General features: G+C 43.1%; 3 protein-coding genes and 1 long non-coding RNA gene across 5 annotated transcripts in view; 1 reads left to right on the plus strand and 3 right to left on the minus strand.

The window, feature by feature from the left end:
• Positions 1-173: 173 nt before the first annotated feature.
• ostc (oligosaccharyltransferase complex subunit) lies at positions 174-1,769 on the plus strand. The gene is made up of 4 exons (XM_085905694.1): positions 174-404; positions 1,164-1,257; positions 1,327-1,524; positions 1,600-1,769. Exons 1-4 carry the CDS (start codon positions 266-268, stop codon positions 1,616-1,618), a joined length of 450 nt encoding a protein of 149 aa, XP_085761820.1. The 5' UTR covers positions 174-265; the 3' UTR covers positions 1,619-1,769.
• Positions 1,559-7,243, minus strand: etnppl (ethanolamine-phosphate phospho-lyase). Of its 2 annotated transcripts, none has more exons than XM_085905693.1 (13): positions 7,163-7,243; positions 6,953-7,071; positions 6,213-6,372; positions 5,187-5,261; positions 5,026-5,119; positions 4,796-4,912; positions 4,653-4,735; positions 4,347-4,572; positions 3,185-3,339; positions 3,031-3,120; positions 2,830-2,960; positions 2,487-2,531; positions 1,559-2,336 (listed from the first exon to the last, which is right to left on the minus strand). In XM_085905693.1, exons 1-13 carry the CDS (start codon positions 7,219-7,221, stop codon positions 2,323-2,325), a joined length of 1,368 nt encoding a protein of 455 aa, XP_085761819.1. In that variant the 5' UTR covers positions 7,222-7,243; the 3' UTR covers positions 1,559-2,322. The 2 variants fall into 2 exon arrangements, with proteins under 2 accessions (XP_085761819.1, XP_085761818.1); XM_085905692.1 differs by having other exon boundaries at positions 6,944-7,071.
• A 618-nt stretch (positions 7,244-7,861) lies between these two features.
• LOC147060177 (uncharacterized) lies at positions 7,862-13,627 on the minus strand. Its single transcript, XR_015063357.1, has 5 exons — positions 13,497-13,627; positions 12,733-12,819; positions 12,389-12,466; positions 10,872-10,910; positions 7,862-10,727 (listed from the first exon to the last, which is right to left on the minus strand). It is a non-coding gene; the product is annotated as an uncharacterized LOC147060177 (long non-coding RNA).
• Positions 13,628-13,634: 7 nt separating this feature from the next.
• LOC147060178 (uncharacterized) overlaps positions 13,635-16,857 on the minus strand; it is a 56,812-nt gene continuing 53,589 nt past the window's right edge. The window contains exons 21-34 of the mRNA XM_085906619.1: positions 16,785-16,829; positions 16,635-16,712; positions 15,681-15,725; positions 15,557-15,601; positions 15,410-15,490; positions 15,275-15,337; positions 15,158-15,208; positions 15,022-15,048; positions 14,821-14,901; positions 14,534-14,569; positions 14,106-14,159; positions 13,987-14,040; positions 13,879-13,905; positions 13,635-13,640 (exon numbers count right to left, since the gene is read on the minus strand). Of these exons, the coding sequence (XP_085762745.1) occupies positions 13,635-13,640; positions 13,879-13,905; positions 13,987-14,040; positions 14,106-14,159; positions 14,534-14,569; positions 14,821-14,901; positions 15,022-15,048; positions 15,158-15,208; positions 15,275-15,337; positions 15,410-15,490; positions 15,557-15,601; positions 15,681-15,725; positions 16,635-16,712; positions 16,785-16,829 (693 nt within the window). The remainder of the gene's footprint in view (positions 13,641-13,878; positions 13,906-13,986; positions 14,041-14,105; positions 14,160-14,533; positions 14,570-14,820; positions 14,902-15,021; positions 15,049-15,157; positions 15,209-15,274; positions 15,338-15,409; positions 15,491-15,556; positions 15,602-15,680; positions 15,726-16,634; positions 16,713-16,784; positions 16,830-16,857) is intronic.

Here is a 16,857-nt window from a genome sequence, read left to right on the forward strand (position 1 = left end):
AACAAACATTCGGTATGATCGTGACGTTGCACGCATTGCGCTAGTTTGTGCATTCGCATTTCTCGCTATTAGTTATCATGCAAAGATAATCAATTTGATTTCACTCAATTTAATTTAGTTAGGTGAAATAAAATATTTTTCTGCAAAAAAGAATGAAACGTCACTCACTTGACTTCCGGGACACGTCACCAAATGCTTCCGAGACGGCAGGCAAAAGCAATAGCCGGGTAACAGCAATCTTCGATTTGGTCCTGTCGGCAAACTGATGGAGACTTTGTACAGCATCCCGTTCACTGTGCTCGAATGCCCCAACGTGAAGCTGAAGAAGCCGTCTTGGTTGCACATGCCGTCGGCTATGAGCGTCTACGCGCTCGTCATCCTTTCCTACTTTCTCATCACCGGAGGTGAGCACAGCGGGCGACTGACCGACGCGCTAACGCCAGAGAGTCGACACGACAAAACAAAACTCATCCCTGCACACTCTTCATTTTCAAACTCGAAGGAAGCCACTGCAAATGCTGTCGATTATGTGGATTTGCCTCAAAATGTTGCAAGGAACCAAGCTAACCGAGCTAGCATTAGCCGAAAATTGGAGTAATTAAACATCTGAGCAAGCGATTGAACGTGTTCTGCTTAAATCGGGTTCACTAGCTCGTCGACATTTTTATAGGCTGCACGTACGAGATGTGTTACTTTTAGCTAATAGAAAAAGAGTTGGAAATACTACTCGGGCGCTTTGTTATGACGTCATTACAGTTGTTTTATTTTAACGTGGGCGTGAGGCTCTTTCAATTCGAACGGCTGTGTGTACTTAACTTTCTCGTATGCATGCAAATATATTACCATTAATTTTAAATTTATATTTTCCTAGCCAAGGCTTCACAAACTTCAAACCGGTGCATCCTTCTTTTAAGATAGCTGGCAACAACATCCGGGTATTCCGTGCCTGAGACTTTTTACGAGAAGACAAGGTTTTGCAAAATGACGTCATGTCCAGCTTTGTTTGGATGTTGCTCCATTCGAATAAAAAAAAAACTTGAAATTGTTTTACATTTATCCAATAAACTAATTGAGAGAATGTTTTGCAATGTTTTACAATTTTACAACTTTGTGTAAAAAGTCTGGTGAACTAGTTTGTGTCTTACCTTTTTTCTTCCTTCCAGGTATCATCTATGACGTGATCGTGGAGCCGCCGAGCGTGGGCTCAATGACGGACGAGCACGGACACCAGCGGCCGGTGGCGTTTCTGGCGTACAGGTGAGCGCGTCGTCCACGTTTGAAACGATGACGCAAAAAGATGCAAGCACCTTTTTGTGCGTTGTGTAGGGTGAACGGCCAGTACATCATGGAGGGCCTTGCCTCCAGCTTCCTGTTCACCATGGGAGGCCTGGGCTTCATCATCCTGGACCGCTCCAATGCGCCCAACATCCCCAAGCTCAACCGCTTCCTGTTGCTCTTCATCGGCTTTGTCAGTGTCGTCCTCAGCTTCTTCATGGCTCGAGTTTTCATGCGCATGAAGTTGCCGTAAGTCTCCGAAACGTTGATTATTTGTGATGATTCTATCCCGTTTAGCTCACTTCTTTTTTTGTTCCTCACTAGGGGATATCTCATGGGATGAATTCTACTGTGGATGATCAATCATCTGGACTCAAAGCACTGATGTTGCCACAGAAATTAAGCGCGATAAACAACCAGCAATGGAAAAAAAGCAAGTGAATTTTTCTTTTTTTTTTTTGTTACCAAGTCTTGAAATAAAAGCGTTTTCAGAAGCTCTTGCGGTGGTGGTCGTTGATTAAGGGAAAAATAACCCCGAACAGTAGAACGAGTCACATTTGCTTGATTCTGCATTTAATGTCTGTAAAGCTTACGACATTGAGCGTTGAAGAAGCACAAAAATCACTCAAGATTACATTTTTAAAACATATTGCACGAGTCAAACCTTAAATCTATTTAGAATTAGAAACCTAAATCATGAATTAAATATGGTATTTAAAAAAAAATCCTCCTACAAGAGTTATTAAGTGCCATTTGCCCCATGCTGAGCGGGGTAACCCAATCTTCCTCACTTAAGTGTCCCTTTACCCTGATGTCCTTAAATGTCCCGTCAAGATCAACAAACCAGGATGCTGCGCATATTAGATTGCATTTCAAATGTTGCAGACACCAAGTGCTAAAAATAACCTTGATCCTCCTCCCTCTTAATTGTCGTGTCATTTGACGATCAAACTTTGTTGTGTTGCCAGCAGCACGTTTGCATTGTCTCGGGATTTCTTGACTGATACCTTTTTGACTTTGCAGCCGTGGCGATGATCTAAAGGGCGTTTATCGACTGCCACCTTAAGTAAAAAAGAAAAGTGATGCATGTGTCACTTTTGAGTTTTTTTTCTGATGATGATGAACCATATAAAGCCAAGTTCAAAGTAGTTCAAACTACACATGAATTGTACCTTTTTTTGTTTGCATAAGTTTATGGACATGATTCTTACCATTCAGTATGTTGGCAGTTGTCAAACCTGTGGCTGTTTCGATTTCTGTGTGGGTAGAAAAAACAAACAAAAGTAAATTAATCAAAATGGTGATTGTAGATGGACGAGCACAACACACCAAGAATTTTGAAAATCAGAGTTTTAGTGTAGGGAAAAAAAAGTTTTTTGGGAAGCGCTTTTGTGTATAGTATTTTTTTTTTTCCTCAATGTATCGGGTACTCATAGAAGCCCCCGATACCAGCCAACCGATACAGTATTTGCCACCAAATTGTATTTCGCCGAATATATTTTTTCTGGTGGATTTTTTGAAGCGTCCCGGCAGTGTTTAGACTTTCCGTCACACCTGTGAGAATGGCGTCCATTTTGTCCACCACAAAGTCGGCGTCATCGGTACTGAAGCACAAGGGGGGCTTGAACTTAAGCACGTTGCGGTGCGGCCCGTCGGCGCTCAGCAGCACGCGCTGTTCCTTCAACCTGGGGTGCAAAAAGGGTCAAAAGGTCATTTTGGCTTGGCCCGTTTGTGGCAAGCGTGGACGTCACTTACCGACATATGACCTCTTGGGCCTCCGCCGTCGCGGGTGTGAGCTTAGATCTGTCCCTCACGAGTTCCACACCCACAAATAAACCGCGACCTCTGCGGGTGGTCACACGGTCATTCCTCACCGCGACCGGCACGCTCTTTTGGACTCGTGTGTTACCTAACGTCGCCAATCAGTGGGTGCTTCTCCTTCTGTTTTTCCAGCAGGGAGGTCAGGTAGCTACCGACACGCAAGGCTTTACCCTGCAGGTCCTCCTTAGCAATCACGTCAAGGACGGCCAGACCGATGGCGCACGACACCGGGTTACCTCCGAACTGAACACGCACAGGTTAACGTCAAAAGTTCCAGAATAAATAATGCAGTGTTTTGACTTGGCTGACATAAATGCAGAAAGTGCTACTTCTTGGAAAAAAGGTGTGCAGTACTTTTTTTTTTTGGCAGACATTTTGACATTTGCGAGCCTACTTATGTAAAGCGTTAAAATTGCCTGCAGCGATATACCTGGATTTTAAGTCGTTCTGCTAATATTGTTTTTTTTAGAGGCAGCTTTCTTTCAGGTGGAAATTCCACTGTCTCATTTTTAGGCCTTTGCGTTTTTGTTGTTGCTGGTTTGTAGGTTCACTGGATTTTCAACATTAAACTTTCAGAAAATAAAATTTGTTCATTCTGGGGGCTAAATCGATTTTGCGGGGCTAAATACAAGCGCAAAACCAGACCAGCCAAGTGTACCTAATAATGTGGCCAGTGAGTGTACAATTGAAAAAATATATATTTTGCCGCAAATAATCTTTACACTAGCCTTTTCATTTGATCATTTATGACTCGCACATCTTATAAAAGAGCAGATGATCAAATTATCTGTTCACAATGGGAATTCTTGTAGGGCTCAGGAAAATAATTTTCACAATGAAATCGGGTTCGAATTTCAGGCACTCTTTTTGCCGATATGACGTCAAAACGTGTTCTCGTTTCATAGAGTCGCAACCAGAAGCTATAATTTCACCAGAATGGATTCTGTAAATTTAAAGTGCAGTAAATTGAAAGTAATAAGTCTTTACACAACAAAGTTAACATTTGACTATTCAATTTTGTCAGTAAGAGTTTGTTGAAGTACAACAAAATGGCTGCTTCAAACCAAAATGGCCGACTTCCTGTTCAATTCTCCTCAAGGGCTTTTAGTTTGGTTCAAGTTGGTTCAGATTTTCTGAGGGGATCCCTTCCAAGATTGCTAAACAAGTCATTCCAGAATCGTTAGAATTTTGGCAGCATCGTTTTGTTTTTTTTGGATCACTGTGATGCAGTCATCACTGAATGTGCTTACCGTGTTGAAATACTCATTGCCTGACGACATGAAGGCCTCGGCCACCTTCCTGGTTGTGACAACGCACGACATGGGGTGCCCGTTTCCGATGGGCTTGCCCATGGTGACGATGTCGGGCACAAAGTCATCACCCTGCAGCTGGAAGGCCCAGAAGTGGCTTCCGACCCGGCCGAAGCCCACTTGGACTTCGTCGGCGATGAAGAGTCCGCCTTCTTTACGGACGTGCCTGCGGGGGGGGGGGGCGACAACGAGACGATTCAGTCATGTGCAACGACATCACAATTTTTATTTCTCGCTCGCACGTACTCGGCCACTTGCTGGAAGTATCCCGCAGGTGGGATAACCTGCCCGCCGCAACTTTGCAATGACTCGGCGATAAAAGCGGCGATCTGTAGAAAAGTCGAGATAATCGGACGACCTCTTTTTCAATCGTCGCGCAATGACCTCACCTTGCCTCCATTCGATTGCACTCGCCGGATGATATCTCGGACTTCGTCGGCGTATGCTTTGGCCGGAGCCGGGTGGTCATTTTTGTATTTACCTCTGTACACGTCCGGGCTCGGGGCCTGACGAGCAAAAAGCAAACTTGCTGACTCAATCGGCCCATTATCGAGTAACGCGTCATTGAGCGGCGGGGATGACAGCTCCGGTTGAGTCACGACGTTTTAATTGCACTCACCACGTGGACAAATGGATTGAGCGGCACGTCCGCCAGATGGTGCAACTTGTAAGGGCTGATTTCGATGAGAGAGGTCACGTGGCCGTGATAGGCGCTACGACAAAACGCAAACACGATGTTGAAGAGGGAAGGGGGAGGAGGTCACGGTAGGTCTTACTCACTTGTCCAAGGTGATGATGCCTTGGCACCCCGAGTAGTGGCGGGCGAGACGAAGCGCGAGGTCGTTGGCCTCCGATCTAGAGTTGAAAAAGGGGCGCCGGGGTCAGTCACTCGCTACCGTCCAGTTACTGAGTCACCATTAAACACACACTCGTTGGAGGCCCCACGCGGGACTCATTGGCAGATCTTTTACACCAAACTCAAATGATGACACGTTATTCAAATACAAAACCACCTTTTTGTTTACGGATGCCAGTTAAAATACTTTTGATTTTATTTTCCACGAAGCGTTAGCAAAACAACACGCAAATAAAACACTTGAGGCTAATGTTTGTGATCCTCAGCGTAGTTACTTATTGACACATCTGGCTGCCACGTTAACTTTGACTTATCTGAGCAAACGTCCCAATGTAGAGATTTATGACTCGTTAGGGACGTTAATTTTACTTCGCAGAATAAGGATGACTCGTTATCATATTATATACGTGTTAACTGATTACAGTCACCCTCCCCCACTTAAAGCAGCAGTGTGCAATCATTTACAGTTAGTCACATTTTATTTTTTTTGCATGTTTCCCAACAAAGATTCAAGGCTTAGTGTTCTTTCTGAACACCATAGGATTTGATAATCATAAATTGAATCACATTTCTGTTGTACGGAATATTCTAAAATGTGTAATAATCTTGTGTGACCTTTGACCTTAAAGTGCGGAAAGTGTGTTCAAATGAGACGTTTTTTTTTTTTTTTAAATCGTGATGAAACGTGTTCCATGTTTGCAATTATAATCCAGCCAGGACATCATTCATATTTTTGTCTTATTTTATAAAACACCAAAAAGTAAATAACAAAAACATGGAACCAAATAGAGAAAAAAAAGCTGTGCCCGCCTTTGTTTTCTGGGTTGGACGAGTTTTACGGAATGCGGCGTAGCTGCAAGTCAACGTCAGGCAAGGTAAAGAGACCGTGAGAGGCGTGTCCCTCTTGCCGTTCCGTGTTCCCGTCTCCGTGTTGTCACGTGTGTACTCACCCTGAGTTGACAAAGTAGAAGACGGAGAGCTGAGCGGGCAAGGTGGCTTGCAGCCGCTGTGCGTACAGCACCAGGTTGTCGTGGAGGAAACGCGAATTGGTATTGAGCGTTTCCATCTGCTGCGCGCCAGCCGAAACAACATCTGGGTGGCAGTGACCCACTAGTGGGGTGAAGAGGAGGGAAAAAAAAAAAAATCATATCAAATGATGAGCCGTATTGCGCCCGTAGGTGCGAGCAGTGGTTGCTTCTCTCGGGTGCTCGTCTGGCAAGTTACAGAAAAAAAATCAAACATTACAAAGGACTTTATCGGTTCAAAACCGGACCTTAACCTAAATCGAGCGTGCAAATGAAGAATCCAACAGTTTGGTGAAATCAATGCCTCGATGTGGTTTTTTTTGCAACTAAGTGCTATGCCACCCAATTTTAAATGTCATTCATTTTTTGATTTATGGACTGTTCCAATATTTTTGCTCACGTGAAAATTGGGTGTTGTCCAAGAAAAAGAAGCTCTGTCCTGAGTTGTTTAACACATCATCCAGATAAAATAAAAATTCTGAACGATTGTCTCATATTCATCTTTTGAACTGAAAACTAAAGTTCAGTACACAACTAAACAAACAGATTGACCTTGCCGTTCCAATACTTTTGAAGGGCACTGTATCTATTTTCTCTAGCTTGACTTTGTCAAGCCAACGCAAATTCCAAGTCATATATTCAACAATATTTCAAACCTTTGTTACCGTGCGCCACGTTATTGATGCAGTCCAGGTAGCGCTGACCCTTCTCGTCAAACATATACTGACCCCTGGCGCGCACCATTTTGATGGGGTCATCACTGAAGAAGATTTTGCATGATGGCCTGCATAGAAGACGTAAAAAAAAAACCCAACTCAGTCAAAAAAAAAAAGAAAGAAAGTCAGTCTAAATAAATAAACACAGTTGGCTCGTACCCAATGAACTTCCGCCTCAGGTCGATGGTCTGCGCTTTAGCCAACTTCTCGGCGCACATCGTGCAAGTGTCCCGCAGGAGAACGACTCCACCGACTTTTGGGCCTGACGATGCGCGCCGCCCATTTGTGAGTGCACTGAGGCCACACGCGTCTCAAATTCAGCGCTTTTGTTGCCCCCTACTGGCATTATGCATGCATCACACCAGCGCCTTGTCATTTTTCAATTAAATACATAAATTTAAAAAAAAACTCCAATACAAGTATTCAGATATTTCTCATTTTCAAAGCACACGTTGTCTTCTATTCGGGTAGAAAAATAATTTCAAAACAAAAGAAACAAAAAAATATGCCATCAAAATACTGTCTGCCCAACAGTCTTTTTGTTCAGGATTTGAATTGCTCCATCTACCCTGAATTAATTCTAGTCTCAAAAACTGGCCAGAAAAATGTAATAAAATGATAGCTTAATTTAAGTAAAATTCATTTCCAGAAGATTCCATGAACAAAAAAATGTTTTCCCTTCAGCTATATTACGCAAGTTATATTTTATTTTTTACATCGTGAATGCTGATTTCAAAGTGAGTGAGACTGATTGGTCAACCAAAGTTCACTTGCAAGCACTTTAGGTACACACTAAATTACAATTACGATTGCAAACGTGTGTGTGTGTGTGTGTGTGTGTGGTTAATACCAGTGATGCAATTGAAAGACTGCATTTATTTGGCTCCAACAGTACAGTCACATGAGCATGATTTTTCTTCAAAGAAATGTCAATTAAATGGGTAAAAAAAAACAAAATAAAAATAGTACAAATTCAGAACAGAAACACAGAACACAATCCCAAATAATACAAATAGCTATATTTCAACTCACACAACTGTTTGCGCTTTGTTCCAAAACCACATGTAGCATTTCAAAGTCTTTTGTAGATTTTTTGAATGGCAAAATATTGAATTGGATTACTTTGGCACTTGTGCACATTAAAAAAAAACAAAAAAAACAATCAAAACCTAAAACTCATAAAAAAAAAAAGAAATAGCTGCACACGCTAAAAACACAGCACCATGTGAGGACAAACACCAAATCATTTGCAAAAAAACAAAACTAAAGGGAGGGTTAATGTTTCAATTTAAAATCTGAAGTCTGGTTTTCTATTATTTGTTGTCCTCTCCAAGTGGTATATTTGAAACGGGGGCTGCAGAAATCACTCATATGTTGCATTACACGCACACACACGCACGCACACACGCATGCACTCACGCACACACACGAGGTGATCATAAAATTGCACTTTTTGTCAAATGAGCACATCTCAACAGTACATGAACTCATCCACTATACAGAATACAAGTACACACACATATATAGAGATATATATATAGAGAGAGAGAGATTTAGAGACCAAACTACATTCAATGCAAACAAGTGAGGGAAGAAAAGCAAAAAACGTATCGCAAATAGCTGGGCCCAACAACATTCAGGTCACCGATACAAAAGTAATTGTGTCGTCATGGCGACGCCCGAGTGAGACACGTACGGGAATGTTGCTTGGAAAACCCAAGCAATCCAAGAAATCATAGAAAAATAAATTATGTCATCAAATACAAATACATCATATATGCAAAGAAATCGCGTCATACGTAAACGACCCGACGACAAAGAAACTGGTGAATATTTGGGAAAGAAAAAAAAAAAAAAAGCTGGCATAGCAGCGACTCAAGAAACAAAACGCACCAAAATGGTCTCATGGGTGTTCCGTTTAGGACTTCACGCGATTTAACGCGAGTGTTCATGCAGTGAACTGACACCTGTGTGTTTGTTGTTTGCATCTACTTAAAGCTGAACAATTGTGAAGAGGGAAAAAAAACCCCCGACACATTTCATTACCGTATTTTCCGGACTATAAGGCGCACCGAAAAACCCAACATTTTCTCAAAAGCTGACAGTGCGCCTTATAGTCCGGTGCGCCTTATATATGGACCAAATTCCTAAATTTATTGTGTCATGAAATCAATCATAAGTGACCCGCTGAAGACTAGGAATCATGAATCAAAAATACTATGGATCATTATTTTGTGATTACAAAGTAATTTGTTGTGTCTGAAGTTGAAATAAAAAAGATAAAATAGAGAATGATTTGATATGGATTAAAAATCTGACATTAATGGTGCGCCTTATAGTCCGGTGCGCCTTATATAAGGACAAAGTTTTAAAATGGGCCATTGCACCTTATAGTCCAGAAAATACGGTACATAAATTCTTCTTCAATCAACAATAAATGAAAAGATGCTTATAAAGTTTGTGATAAAGGAATGAATAACAGCTCCAGGCACCAAAGGCTATCATACATCAAATAGAAAACAAGAAAAAAACAAAACGTTGCCAAAGCACCCTCATCCTGACATCCTGTTGTGTCATATCTTTGTTGACGTTTTTTTTCTTTTGGCCTTTTCGCCAAAAGTTTAATCTGTAATGTACACCAAAAAAAGTCACGTGGGCAAGGAGAGCCGCGGGACAAACAGTCAAACACTCAAATCGTTACACTCACAAGGAGCATGGCGGAATTGACAAACACGAAGCCGCAGTGGAGAAAGTTTCCTTCCACCAACTCGTCTCTTTTTTTTTTTTTTTTCGACAGGCAACCAAACAGACGACGCAACATGTCAGGTTGCTTAGGGCTTTGGCAAGACCAACCAAAAACTGAATTCCAATAAAATAAAACAAAAATCCATGACTGCATTCCATCAACACTCAGTAGATTCTCAACCGTCTCCGCCGAGACCGTCCCCGGCTCAAAAGTGGGGGACCCGTCTCAACTAAAAACCCTTTTGTGGATTGTTATCAGTGCAGCCGAAAGAGGTGCGGGCTCCCCGGACCCGGCAGGGCGGGGCGGGGCGGCGCCCATCAACGCCTCTTGCAGGCACGGCGGGCGGACGCATTAAAGCAACTAACACTTTTCGCTTTGGGGACTTTTCAGGCGACCAGCCACGGCGTGACTCCCTTGGGAAGATTCAGAAAAAATGGAAATTAAAAAAAAAATAAAAAAATAAAAATGGAATCTCTCTTTTTTTTTTGTTTTTTTGTTGTGGTTAGTTTTTCCTCTGCAGAAGCTAAAACAGTGTGCGCACAAGACATATCAGCATGCTTATGCGAGGTTTTGTCCTTTTTTTTTTTTTTTTGGATGCTGCGTGCGTTGGTGGGCGGTGACAACACAAAAACGTCTTCCTGTCTGTGAGTCCGAGAGCCCAAGCCAGAGCCCTGTGGCACTCCAGTGCGGGAGGTTGTAAAGTTCCGCCACAAGCTCCGAAACAAACCAGCCGACACACACAAACACGAACAAGGTGAATGTGAGAAAGCGGACATTTTGTTTTCTCCACACGCTGATGTGATGTGAGTAGAAGCAGGTTTTGGGGCGTGACACATCCCAGGGTTTCTTTTGTTGTTGGTTTTGCATCGTCATACACGTAGACTTTTTTTTTTTTTAAATCCCATTAAAAAAAATATAAATACCAACAAAAAAAAAAGATTATTTACAAACTCCATGCGGTTCAGGTTAGAGTGATCACTGCAAGAAAAAAAAAAGAACACAAAAAGAGAAAACCACATGAAATGTGCTCGCATTCAGGCTTGTGTGGACGACATGAACAAACTCAGGGAAGGCACAAAAACGAGAAAATGTTTTTGCGCTCGTCGATGGTTGCTATCTTACCTTCTGCCAGCAGCCGGGCATCGGTAAGCCGTCGGGACCCTGCAGCCAGCACAAACAGACAATTAGACTGAACCGGCATTGGAGGTTTGCTCGACACACGGACTTATTAAATGTGGACACAGATGGACTGATACTACTATATGCACAATGATGCATTAAAAGTCTGCACACCCCTGTTCAAATGCCAGGTAGCACGGTGGTCAGTCCGGCATTTTGACCCCTCTCTCTAAATGATTTACGTTTTTTTTTTATTTTTTATCTGAGTTACATTTTTATTTTCACACAACCTGACATTCGAACACTGGTGTGAAAAATTTATAATTACAAAAAAAAAGCTGAGTCTCTATACATTTATTGCACATGCATGTCAGTTATCTTTCAAGTGTATTCTAAATGTTCACAAACACATATTTAGGGATTTTTATTGTATTTATTTATTTTTTTGATTGTGACTTTTGTTTCAATTAGTTTTCAGAGCAGGTTTCTTCGTTTTTTTTAATTGCCTCATTATTTTGGTTATGTTTCTATTAGTTTTAGTGTAATTATTAGGGATGGGCAAGTATCGATCGCCTTATTTCAAGGTATCTGTACTCGTGACAGCAGGCGATACTAGTAAATGCTGCCCTCTTGTGGCCGTTTTACAAACGGGACCTAAAGGCATACAGATTTGAACAGATACTCATTAAGATCCAATTTCTGTAAGTGTATCCATAGAAATAGAAAAAAAAAATTGGCATCAATATTAATAATATAATTAATATAATATAATTCTAAGGGAAAATGTCATTGTTTTGGGGAGGAACTTATTATTATTATAATTTATGATCATAAAATAATAATAATAAAAATAAGAGCGGTATCGGTACTTGTTATCAGTATCATGACCACTAAAGAGTTGAGAACAACCAACCCCAGCAATTATACTTAATCATATTAACTTAAGATGTGGTTTTGTTTTATTTTTTCTACAAACAGTACTTTGTCAATCATGCAAATAATACAACTCAAAATTATATCAATGGCATGCAAGCTGATACACTGATTCAAGTCTCTTATTTTGCACGTGAATATACTCGCGTGTAATGTCGCAGATTCGTCCTATGTAAAATTGTCCCCCCTCTCGTGATGGTCTGGCCCAATTGGTACAAGAACAGGAAGGAACGAGTTAATGATAGGGTCGGAGCACCGGGTCGCTCGTCAGTAGAAAAGTCCGTTAGCCTCGTGTTAACTTTGAGGGAGGGATCAGATAGAAGAAAATAGGACGGGGGAAGTTTTAATCGGGCGTGAAAGGGGTGCGTTAAAGGGACTTGATGCCAGCTTGTTGTTTTTTTTTGTGGACTTGTGTTTGTAAAAGGCTGCGTGCAGTCAACAAGTTAGTCACGTGCAGTGGCTGTTGTGCTCGTGTAGCAAATAATAAGATGGCTGCTCATGCTTATGTTGCGTTTCTTGTCTTGATGCCTGAAGGTGAGCGGCATGCAGAGGTGGTGAGTGCTAGAGGAAGGAGATGAATACTGTACCAATTGGCACGGGGCATCCAGCCCGTCCAGACCCGGCTGCCCTGGTTCCCCCTTTTCACCCTTAAATCCCCGGAAACCCTGTTTGCAAAAATGACCTCGAAGTGTTACTGGGACAGAGGTGGACCGAGTGACCTCATACGTGGCGGGGTCGCCTCGTGAACTTGCCGACGCCGCAATTTAGCCTCCAATTGGGTTTGGGGAGATTTTCAACGTGGGGTTGCGAGTTGGGCGTCAGGGTGGCCACGAGGCTCCCCACCCCCAGAGCACCCCCCCCGGACCCCCTTGTTCGGGGCGACCACCCTTCATGTCTGGGAGGGAACTTCCAGCTCACATTTGTGACATACCAATGGGCAGGGTGCATCTAATCCAGGGGCACCCTGTTCTCCTTTCTCGCCCTTAGGCCCTTTTTTGCCCTTCTTTCCCTTCTCTCCCTGTGGATACAACCATTTGGTCACATTAAAAAAAAAAAATCACTTTTGTGGAACAGCAGTGAGATTAGGAAAAGGGGAGCAATTAAAGAAGGGGAGCCCACCACAGAGGGAGGTTAGATTGATCTTTCGGGAAGGAAAGAAAAAAGGAAATATTACAGTCGGAGGGAGAAGCGGACCAACTTTTAAGGCTGTCAAGGGCACAAAGGTTGAGAAAGAGTAGCAGGGAAAACATCGCTAAAAAAAGGTTATTAATCTTGACAAACATTTGAGTCATGCATTACACCTCAAGTTGGATTATCTGGTGCAGACTAAACAGCAAAATAACCCATGCACAAAATCATCTTGACTTTCCAAGGTCAATAACTGAATTCAATCCACCGTTAGCATATCTAGCTAATGTTAGCACAAGCGAACAAAGAATTAGTCTTTTTTTTTTTTAGGACTGGAAGTGGTGAGATGCATTGGTGACAATCAAAGATGGAAGCAGAGAGCCTGCTGTCAATGGACTTTGGTTGGAATGACGATGAGAGGTGACTTGTGATCGGAAGATTGCTTTGGATGGATTGATGTGGCGAGGAGCTAGCCGTAATGCTAACAAATTGAAAACACTCGTCCTGTCCATTGACACCAGTTGCCTCGTGTTAGAATCAGTGCAGCGCATCTACTTCTACATCTACCTTCTCTCCTCTTTCCCCAAGGTCGCCTTTCTCGCCTCTCAACCCGGGCAACCCCTGGAAGAGGGCAGCGTTATTCATCGCAACAAAACAAACACGTACAGCAAACACGGACTGGAATGTTGCGGCCCAGTTCTAAGGCTATTGCTAGACGGGATCGCAGGTCCTAGAAATCGTCAAATTTTCAGAAAGTTTTTTTTTTTTTTTTTTTTTTTTTTAAATCACGCTTGCTGATTCCGATGGAATGTAAACATGAAAATCAATTTAAAATACTTAGCAATGGATGCCGATGAGACGTTGGGAATGAGAATGCGACTTTGAAATGTGAGCTTTAAAAATTCGACTTGACAACCTTCCCGTGTTTTCCAAGTTCCCCGAGACTTACATCCAAGCCTGGTGTTCCTGCTGCTCCCTGCGAAGAAGAAGAACGACACGAATCAGTATCTTGAGAGGTCTTTTCCGACATAAAAAAAAAAAAGCATCCTAAACTCACTGGTAATCCGTAGGGCCCCCTCGGTCCCGGGTCCCCCGTCGCCCCTCGCTCGCCCTGATCCAACAACAAAATCAGCTGAGGTTTCAAAATCGAGATGAGTACGGTGGTGCGCTTCTTACCCTGTCCCCCTTTGGGCCGGCCGGACCAGCTGGACCCGAAGGCCCGTCGGTACCCTGCAATGAAAAGCGTTGCCGTGGTGACTCCAAATCAGAGGCGCTCCTCCCAAAATGGGAACTTACATTTGGACGACAGTGCAGCGCACACATGCACGTTTGCGGTTAATGAATGAGTGTGTTCATGCTGGACTAAAATTTGTGCCAGTTGGTACCTTGCGCTAAGAACGAATCATTACTTTGGCTCAAAACTTCGAAATAAAAATATCCATCGACAGCTAGTAATCAGGCCGCTTGCGAGCTAAGGAACCACTGAACTAGCTAACGTATTAGAGCGCGAAACAGGAAGTGGTAAAAGTGGGTCAGGAGTCCGCTCAAGAGGCGGAGACAGGACAACGAGAGTTTGGGATGGTCGAAGCCTCTCGGTCACTCACCCTAATCCCGGGCTTGCCGTCCAAGCCGGAAGCTCCCTGCGTGGTTACCGACGACGTATGAGTGACATGGACATGGACAAGGCGGGATTAGTACCAGATGAACTTTGTTATTCCTGCACAATCTGTTGCCAAGTTCCGTTGCAAATTATACGATGGGTTACCGGGATTTGGCAAATTAATCAGGCAAATGAATGAGAGCACATACACACACACGCACATTGTCAATAAAATGCAAACACACAAATACGGTAGCAGTGGGAGACAAAATGTAGATTTGTTCCACTTACAGGGAGACCTAAAGGTCCTCTGTCCCCCTTGTGGCCTGGTTCTCCTCGTGCCCCCTTTGTACCGTGCAAACCGGATTCACCCTGCGATAAAAGCACATTAAAGTGTAACACGCACAAACGGGTCGGACTGCTCGCTGGAAAATTTGCCTGATGACACAACTCAAAATCAAGTGCACAAAAAGAGGGGTCTTAATGATTTACCTTTGGTCCGGGGAAACCATGGGGTCCCTGAAAGACAAAAGAACGGAAGAACTGTTTTAGAGAACACACAGTGCTGCAGAGCTGCCATCTACTGGCTCCAGTGTGTAAGTACAGTTGTTTACAAATTTAGACTTACCATAGGTCCTGGAGGCCCGTGTGGTCCCGGTGCCCCTGGAGGGCCAATAATCTAAAGAAACCCACACGAGTGAGGTTTTGAACGCTACCATCCGTCGGGTCGCATCATGAGACTCACCGAGGAACCTTGCAGACCCGTCAGACCCGAATCTCCCTTGTCTCCTTTCACCCCGTTGACACCCTGCGCAAAGAAATAAGCGCCATCAATTGACGTGTCTCTAAGGTCACTATGGGAATTCTTGCACCTTCTTACTGGTAAGCCGGGTAAACCGGTTGCTCCTTTATCCCCCGATGCTCCGGGCATTCCCATGTCTCCCTTGGAACCCTTGTAGCCCTGCCAAATAATGAGCCCTTGATGATAAAACCCACCCAGTTCTCTACGTCGACAAAGTGATCTTACACGTTCTCCGTCAAGTCCCGGGAGGCCAGGCATGCCGCGGTCGCCCTGCCGGAACACAAACACGACGGGCCCGTCACCTTTTATCGCCTTTTTCAAGAGTCATTGGAAAAGGTCCAACATTTACCTTCATACCGTGCGGTCCTACGGGCCCGGGAGGACCCGGCGGGCCCTGCACACAAGCAAAGTTGCCATGTTTAGAATGACACAATTGTGTAAGGTCACGTGATGACTTGGAAGAGGAGCAACACATGCCAAGGACGATAAAAACGTGTTAGCCAGAACATATCAATTCTATTAATGCAGTGCTGCCTTGACTTAGAAATTTTATTTGTTCTGTGTCCATGCTTGTACTTCAAAACAGTACCCCGTTGCACTAGCTTCCTCTAAATTTCTCTTACTGGAACAACAATTTTTTTTTTTTCCTCCGAGAGTGGATTATTTAATTCTCAAAAATGAATCGGATTAAGTTTGAATTATGAGCGGGGTCATGTGATGAATTCAATTTGTAAGTCAAGGTACCGTTATATCGAACATAAATGTCGAAAATTTTGATGAGAGCATGCCAATGCCGAGGAATGCTACAAATGAGTACTGCATTGAATTAATGATTGAAGAGTAAAAAATATGAACACAAAGACCTACTACGCTACTGTATTTTGATATTGATCATTATGGTGGTACTTGGAGTGCAAAGTATTTTTTTTTTTAGCTGCTTCACATAATTTAAATAGATTGCTAGTGACGGAAAATACAATCATTTTATATTTCAGTCACAATTTGGTACGCAAATAAAAAAAATTGTTGTGCAAACCAAAGTTAGCATTGTGCTCATGCGATTAAAAAAACAAAAACAAAAAAATAAACAAACGCTGATGATGGCAAACCGAATAATTACCGTCACTGTAAGAGTGGTAATCTTCTGCAGCACACCAAAGGAGCGCAACGAGAAGAGGAGAGAAATAACATTGCAGAGGAAACAAACCTCGGTGTCAGCATATTGTCTCCATTGCACAGATGTACCCTCAGAAATATATTTTCAAACCACAACTAAGAATAACAGAGTCATTTGTTGCCTGACCTGCAGCGCTTCCTGAATATTCCCGTTGTAGTCGATAATTTCCGTGGCGCCCTGGTCACCTTTTTGCCCAGGTGGGCCCTGTGAAAATATCGGACACATTCATTCATTGACGATGAGTTGATGACATCACGGGGAAAGCAAGAGTGTCACCTTTGGCCCCTCGGGCCCAAAGTCTCCTTTATCGCCATTTTCGCCCTGGTTTGGGAGGTAGGAATTGTGAGTT

The sequence above is a fragment of the Syngnathus leptorhynchus genome, chromosome 2, assembly GCF_054491065.1.
Source record: "Syngnathus leptorhynchus isolate UIUO chromosome 2, UIUO_Slep, whole genome shotgun sequence".
Lineage (NCBI taxonomy): Eukaryota > Metazoa > Chordata > Actinopteri > Syngnathiformes > Syngnathidae > Syngnathus > Syngnathus leptorhynchus.